The sequence below is a fragment of the Nipponia nippon genome, unplaced genomic scaffold (genome assembly GCF_047370975.1).
Source record: "Nipponia nippon isolate SJK-2023a ecotype South Korea unplaced genomic scaffold, ASM4737097v1 scaffold_23, whole genome shotgun sequence".
Classification (NCBI taxonomy): Eukaryota; Metazoa; Chordata; class Aves; order Pelecaniformes; family Threskiornithidae; genus Nipponia; species Nipponia nippon.
Window position 1 is genome coordinate 6588950 of NW_028262340.1, and position 6272 is coordinate 6595221.

The 6272-nt window shown below is 64.1% G+C and overlaps 2 protein-coding genes across 5 annotated transcripts in view; both read left to right on the forward strand.

The window, feature by feature from the left end:
* Positions 1 to 3865, forward strand: part of AZIN2 (antizyme inhibitor 2) — an 8499-nt gene extending 4634 nt beyond the window's left edge. For all 4 annotated transcript variants that reach the window (XM_087760724.1, XM_087760725.1, XM_087760726.1 and 1 more), the window contains 8 exons: positions 89 to 262; positions 1049 to 1221; positions 1323 to 1454; positions 1808 to 1973; positions 2095 to 2257; positions 2337 to 2449; positions 2729 to 2943; positions 3373 to 3865. In XM_087760724.1, coding sequence (XP_087616850.1) covers positions 89 to 262; positions 1049 to 1221; positions 1323 to 1454; positions 1808 to 1973; positions 2095 to 2257; positions 2337 to 2449; positions 2729 to 2943; positions 3373 to 3514 — 1278 coding nt within the window. In that variant the 3' untranslated portion in view covers positions 3515 to 3865. The remainder of the gene's footprint in view (positions 1 to 88; positions 263 to 1048; positions 1222 to 1322; positions 1455 to 1807; positions 1974 to 2094; positions 2258 to 2336; positions 2450 to 2728; positions 2944 to 3372) is intronic.
* Positions 3866 to 4517: 652 nt separating this feature from the next.
* Positions 4518 to 5870, forward strand: NDUFS5 (NADH:ubiquinone oxidoreductase subunit S5). The gene is made up of 2 exons (XM_087760748.1): positions 4518 to 4849; positions 5589 to 5870. The coding sequence occupies exons 1-2, from the start codon at positions 4634 to 4636 to the stop codon at positions 5691 to 5693; spliced, it is 321 nt and encodes a 106-aa protein (XP_087616874.1). The 5' UTR covers positions 4518 to 4633; the 3' UTR covers positions 5694 to 5870.
* The last annotated feature ends 402 nt before the right edge of the window (positions 5871 to 6272 follow it).

Consider the following 6272-nt stretch of genomic DNA (forward strand, 5'->3'; position numbering starts at 1 on the left):
GCAGCTCTGCTGCTCCGGGGCAGCCAACACCCCCTTGGCAGCGGCGGTTGTGGGGAGGCGACTGTTGCTCACTCCGGCTTTCTCCTAGAGCGACCAGCAAGCCTTCTTCGTGGCAGACCTTGGGGACATCGTGAAGAAACACCTGCGTTTCCTGAAGGCCTTGCCCCGTGTGAAACCCTACTTCCCGGTGAAGTGCAACGGCAGTGACGGAGTGATACGGCTGCTGGCTGAGCTGGGGGCAGGCTTTGCCTGTACCAACAAGGTAGGGTCGTGGGAGGACAGCTCGGGATGAGCATCCTTTGGGCATTTGTGGGAAGGCGGCAGAGCTCACCCTCCTTTCCCAAGTTTCCACTCATTACATGGACATTTACAGGGGCAAGAGTCTCCCTCTGCTGTCAAAACCCTCCCAACACAGCCCAGAAATCCCCGTCCTCTCTGTCTGGTGACTCAGGCTTGTTCCCTTTGACAGACGTTCCTGTCACTGGCACTGGTGTCCTGGCTGGCAGGCTTGGCTGGTGGCAGGGCACATCCCTGGGGTGCCACTGCCACAGCCGTCCAGCTCTCGAGGGCTTTCAGGCTGAGCCTAAAGCTCCCTGCTCCCTCCCGCTTCTCATTTACTCACAGCCAGATTCCCAGGGAGGATCCAAAGTTAAGTCACTTACTTGTACGTAATTAAATAGGACGTGTTACCAGGAGGAGAAAGTGCCAAGAGTAGTGACAGCTCAGACCAGCGCCGCAGCCGTAACCCTCGCTGCAGCTCACATGGGACACACGCACCAAACCCACGCCTGCTAAACCCACTTGTTTTCCTCTCCTCCTGGTCTCATGCTGCTTGTAAACATCTTGCCGCAACCCACCTCTGCCAGGAAAAAGTCCACTGTGATCCCTTTGAGCTCTTGCGGATTTTCCCTGGAAAAGCCCAGGCTGCAATGCTGGCGGTTTGCCTTTTGCAATGCTGCAAGCTGGCCGAGGCTCAGGACCGATCGTGGCCGGGCATGGGCAGCGCCGGTCCTGGGGACCTGCCTACATGTGTGCCGTTTCCCTGCAGGCAGAGATTGCACAGGTTCAAAGCATCGGAGTCCCGGCTGACAAGATCTTCTACAGCAGCCCCTGCAAGCAGGTTGCCCACATCAAATACGCAGCCAGCCACGGCGTGCAGCTGATGACCTTCGACAACGAGGTGGAGCTGAGCAAGGTGGCCAGGAGCCACCCTCATGCCAGGTGGGTGTCTGGCAGCGGGGGGCTGCGGTAGGGGCTGGGGAGATGGCTGCCAGGTGATAGAGGGCCTGAAGACCCCTCAACACCGTGGCTTTGCTCTGCAGGATGTTGTTGGGTATTGCTGCTGACTCCAGCCCCTCTGCCCATCTGAGCATGACGTTCGGCACCACGCTCAAGTCCTGCCGGCATCTGCTAGAGACAGCAAAGGAGCAGGCTGTGGAGGTTGTTGGCATCAGGTACAGCGCACGGTCTTTCTTCCATAGGGGTGCTCAGCCCATGTTGGCGGGGAGTGTGGGGAGCTCCGCCTTGCTGGAGCAACGCAGGGGTCCATGGAGCCACCAGCTGCTCTGGCTGGGAGTGAGGTGGAGGCTGGGACCTGGGGAGGCTGACCCTTGTTGGAACCCATTTGGGGCAGGTTTGGCCCTCAGAGAGGGTCTGGGGGGCTCTGCGGGGCCGGCCAGGCAGTCTCGCTCGGGGTGGTGTGTGGGAAGCAAGAGCTGCCCCCAGTGACTGATAATCCCAGTGCCGTGTCCCCTCGCTGCTCTCTGGGGATGGGCAAACCCTGCTGAAACAGGGACTGTGCCCTCAGCTTTCACCTTGGGAGCTGTGGTCTGGAGCCCCAGGCCTTCGCTCAGTCCGTGGCCGCGGCACAGCTGGCCTTTGAGATGGGCACAGAGCTGGGCTACCGGATGCGCCTCCTGGACATCGGAGGGGGATTCCCCGGCACCGAGGACACCAGAACCCGGTTCGAAGAGGTACACAGCTCCTGATGCCTGCACTCAGCAGGCAGAGAGCGAGGCCGGAGGGTCTCCCCTGGGTCTGGCTCCCTGCAGAGGGACCGAGCTAACCGAGAGGGAACATCTTCTTCCCATCCAGATAGCTGCCATGATAAACTCTGCCTTGGACTTGTATTTCCCAGACGGCTGCGGGGTGGAGATCGTTGTGAGACCTGGGCGATACTACGTCAACTCCGCCTTCACCTTCGCTGCCAGCATCGCTGCCATGGAAGAGGTTCCCGCGGAGCAGCCTAGCTTTGACGGTAGGTGGGACGGTGGGACGGTGGGACGGTGGGACGGGCCTGCCCGTGTGCCTGAGCCCTCTCCCTGCTCTCCCCAAAGAGGAAGACTCTGGCGGGAAGAAGAGCCTTGTGTATCACCTCAGCGATGGCATCTATGGCACCTTCAGCTGCCTCCTGTTTGACAGCCCCTGCCCCAGGCCTCAGCTGCACAAGGTGAGGCTCCGGCCCGGTTTGAGGAGAACGCAGCGGATCCCTGGCGTTGCATCCCGTCGCCTCCGCCGGCCCTGCCCTCCCTCGCGCGGTGGCTGGCCCCAGGCTCCGTGCTGGAGGAGAGCAGAGGCCGTGGGGAAGAGGCTGTGGTGGTGGAGCAGGAGGGCTGTAGCGAGTCCGTGGGCTCCCGGGGTCGGACCTTCAGGGCGGGTGGAGGCAAGGCAGGTCACCGGGCACCGGTGCATCCTTATCCCCTGCGGCTGCTCCGTCTCTCCGCTGCAGAAAGCCTGCCCAGACCGCCCCTCGCGCAGCAGCAGCCTCCGGGGCCCCCCCGGACAGGCAGAGGACCGCATTGCCGACGGCCTGGAGCTGCCTGAGCTGCAGGTCGGGGACTGGTTGATTTTTGAAGACATGGGTGCCTACACCATCTCAACCTCGTCCCTGCTTGAGGGGTGTCCCCAGCCACAGATCACCTACGCCATGTCCCGCGTGGCCTGGTAAGAGACGGTCCTGCGGGAGCAGGGCAGGGGGAGAGGGCTGCGTCCCGTGGGAGGGGCTGCTTTTCCCTCCAGCTGGGCTCTTTGCCCAAGGGAGAGGCTCAAATCTGAGTCCCAGAATCTGGAGATTCAGGGTAAAAACCTGGCCTCAGGGGTAAAAACCTGGCCTCGGAGGCAAAACTCCCATTTTTTTAAACATTGACAAACTTGAGCCAGTTTTTCACTGGGGAATCATGGAATGCTTTCGGATGGAAGGGACCTTTAAAGGTCATCTTTAAAGCCATGGGCAGCTCAGCTCTGGCCACACAGACCGGGCTGTGGCTCTGGGGGACGTGAGAGCCCTGAGCTCCCCCTTCCCCGGGCCCATCCTGCGGCATTTCGGGAGGGCTTGCTCCCCCTCGCTCCCCCTCGGGTGTCTCCCGCTTGCAGGAAAGCCGTCCAGCTCTTCCAGGGAAAGCCACCGCAAACAGAAGACGACCGCGAGAGCGTCTGCGCCCCGCTGTCCTGCGGCTGGGAGATGGCGGAGACGCTCTGCGTCACCCCGGTCTTCGCTCCGGCCAGCATCATCTGAGCAGCACCGCTGCCCCGGGGGGTAAAGGTCCCGCGGCAGCCGGGCTGCGGCAACGCCTCCCGCCCAACCTGCCGCCAGCATCGCCCCGCTCCGCTCTCCCGGGGGACCCACGGGCGACCCACGGGCGAGGGCTTTGAAGTATGCACCATAAATCCCGTTCCTCCTGCCCGGGCGGTGTCGCGTGGCTGCTGAAGGGGTTTGGCGAGGGGGTGGCTGGTGCCGAGCAGGTTTGGGTTGGGTTTTTTTTAAGAGTTATGGTAATAAATGGTTGTCCAGCGCAGCTCGGGGTTTCGTACGAGGAAGCCCCCGGCTCTTCCTCCCCGCCCTGCGCCGGAGGTGGCAGAGAATCAGCGTGATAAGCAGTTAGCTGCCTAACGAGGCTTTGCTCGTTAGGGAAGGTGGCTCACCCAAGCCTTGGACGCTGTTCAGGCATCCGCGGAGACCCCTGGGATTTCAGGGGGTATGGAATGGGGGGAGGTTCTGGCCTGGCGGCATCTCCCCGGTCCCCGAGCCCTCGTCAGCCCTAACGAAGCCCCCAGCCCCTGGGGCGCGTGCGGGGGGTCCCGCCCGTGTACAGCACTGCGGCGGTGGGAGCTGGGGACCGGGAGGTCGGAAAGCCAAAGAACGGGGACACTGCAAGACCCTGAAAGGCAGGGACTGGGGCAACTGGGGGACACTGGGAGGACCCTGAAGCATGGGGGTGGGGGGTACTGGGAGCAATGGGACACTGAGAGGGGATAATGGGGGACACTGGGGGTTATTGGTGGGGGGAGCACTGGGAGGGGACACTGGGAGCCCTGGGAAGGCACTAGGAGTACTGGGAGGAGGCTGGGAGTACTGGGGGAGCCTCGGGAGTGGCCGCCAGGGGGCGCTGGGGCGCGGCGGGCGGTCTCCCCTCCGCCCCGCCAGGGGGCGCTGCGGCGGGGAGGGTCGCTCGTGCCGCTCGTCTCTCTGGCTCCGCCGGAGCCGCCCAGCCGTAAAGCGCGACGTAGGTTTCGCGGCGGCGGTTGCGCTTGACGGCGGGCAGCGTCGTGAAAGGCCGGTGAAGGACGACGGTGGGGCCGGCCCTGGGGGTGTCCGTGTCGCGACAGCGTCCGTGTCACGACTAAGCGCGGAATCATGCCGTTCTGGGAGTTGCAGCGGCAGCTGGGCATCGATGTGGACCGGTGGCTGCTGCGGCAGAGCATGCGGCAGCCCTACGGCAAGGCCGGGGCCTGTCACGCCTTCGAGCGGGAGTGGGTGGAGTGCGGGCACGGCCTGGGCCAGACCCGCGCCCGCCGCGAGTGCCAGCCCGAGTACGAGGATTTCATGGAGTGCATGCACCGCACCAAGCTGGTGAGGGCCGCCGGGGCGGGGTGCGGGCTCGGGGGGGCCCAGACCAGACCGGGGGGGGGCACTGGGGCAGCAGGGCCGGGCTGGGGCAGGGGCTGGGAGCACCTGCGGCGCTGGGGAGGGAGTGCTGAGGGCCCAGGCCAAGCTCTTGAGAAGGTCTGGGGACTCCTGGCCCGGCCGGGGAGGGGGATCGGGGTGGGGAGCGCTGCCGCGGGTCTCCTGGTCATCGGGGGCCCTGCCTCGATGGCGCCTGGAGCGCCTGGCACCGCGGCCCGGCCGGCAGCGGGCCCTACCCAGCGCCAGCAGGGGCATGGCCCTGCGGCAGCCCCTTCCCCACGGGGCGGCGGGGGCTGTGGTAGCAGCAGGGCCGAGTCCTCCGCAGTCCCTTCCTCCCTGCCTGTGTGGTCCTTCTCCTCCTCCTCCTCGCCAGCAGCAGCTACGGGCAGCCCTCAGCTGCAGCAGCCACGGGAGAAAATACAACCGGGTCAGCTGTGGGCTGAAAACCCGATTGTCCTTGGTAGTAAAACGCGATGGAAGAGCCTGAAAGCCCCAAAGCCTTTGGCAGAAGGCGCGAACCCGCGGCTCGGGTGTGGGAGGACCCCGCGGGCAGGGTTAGCACGCGTGCCACGTGCCCACGGCTTCTGGGGGGCTGCTGGGACCTGCGCTGGGGACCACCTCAGCGCTTCCCTGACTGCTGCCGCCCCGGGTGTCTCTGCCCCGCCCCTCGTGTGCGCTTTGCCAGGCTATGCGGCTGAGAACCATCCTCGAGCAGAGGGACAAGATGATCAAGGAAGGGAAGTACACGCCGCCCGACTACCACAAGGGCAAAGAGGAGCCGCGGCCTTGATTCGCGGGGGACGTGCGGCCGTCGGTCACCTGTGGAGTCGTTGACCTGGAATTCCTCTCGGAAGAAAACCCGCGGCACAACCGGGTGACGCTGTAGCGGTGGGGTATTCCCCTGCTGAAGGGGAATGACACCGCGCTGGGCACCGCTTGGGCGAGTAAATGACTCCTTCGGAACAGCGTTTGGCTCTGTCTTGTCTTTTTTTCCCCTGAGTAAAGCGTGGCTTGAGGGTCTCTCTCTGCAGCAGCGCTGCCGGGGGAGCTTTTGAGACACCCTAAAACACTGCAGTGGTGCTGGGGACGCGCCCTCGAGGAGGTCAAACGCTCCTGGAGCCGGAGGGAGCTGGTGCCGCCGGCCGTCCCTTGGTGCTTGCAGCCCGTCCCTCCCGCTGACCTGCGGGCAGGCCGCCCCGGCGGCAATCGCTGCTGGAACGGGAGGAATAACCTGAAAGAGTTAAAGAAAACAAACAAACAAACAAACAAACCAAAACCCTATCCAAGCTTATCCTGTGAAACTTCATCTCAATTTACAGCCAGCCCACGGGACTGGTGTGTGCTGGGCTGTTCCCAGTCACTCCCCAGT

Excerpts from the sequence above, each read along its gene's own strand:
- NDUFS5 (XM_087760748.1), top strand. The coding sequence starts at position 4,634 with ATGCCGTTCTGGGAGTTGCAGCGGCAGCTGGGCATCGATGTGGACCGG. Across the intron at positions 4,850-5,588 it reads GCATGCACCGCACCAAGCTG|GCTATGCGGCTGAGAACCAT; the intron begins GTGAGGGCCGCC and ends GCGCTTTGCCAG.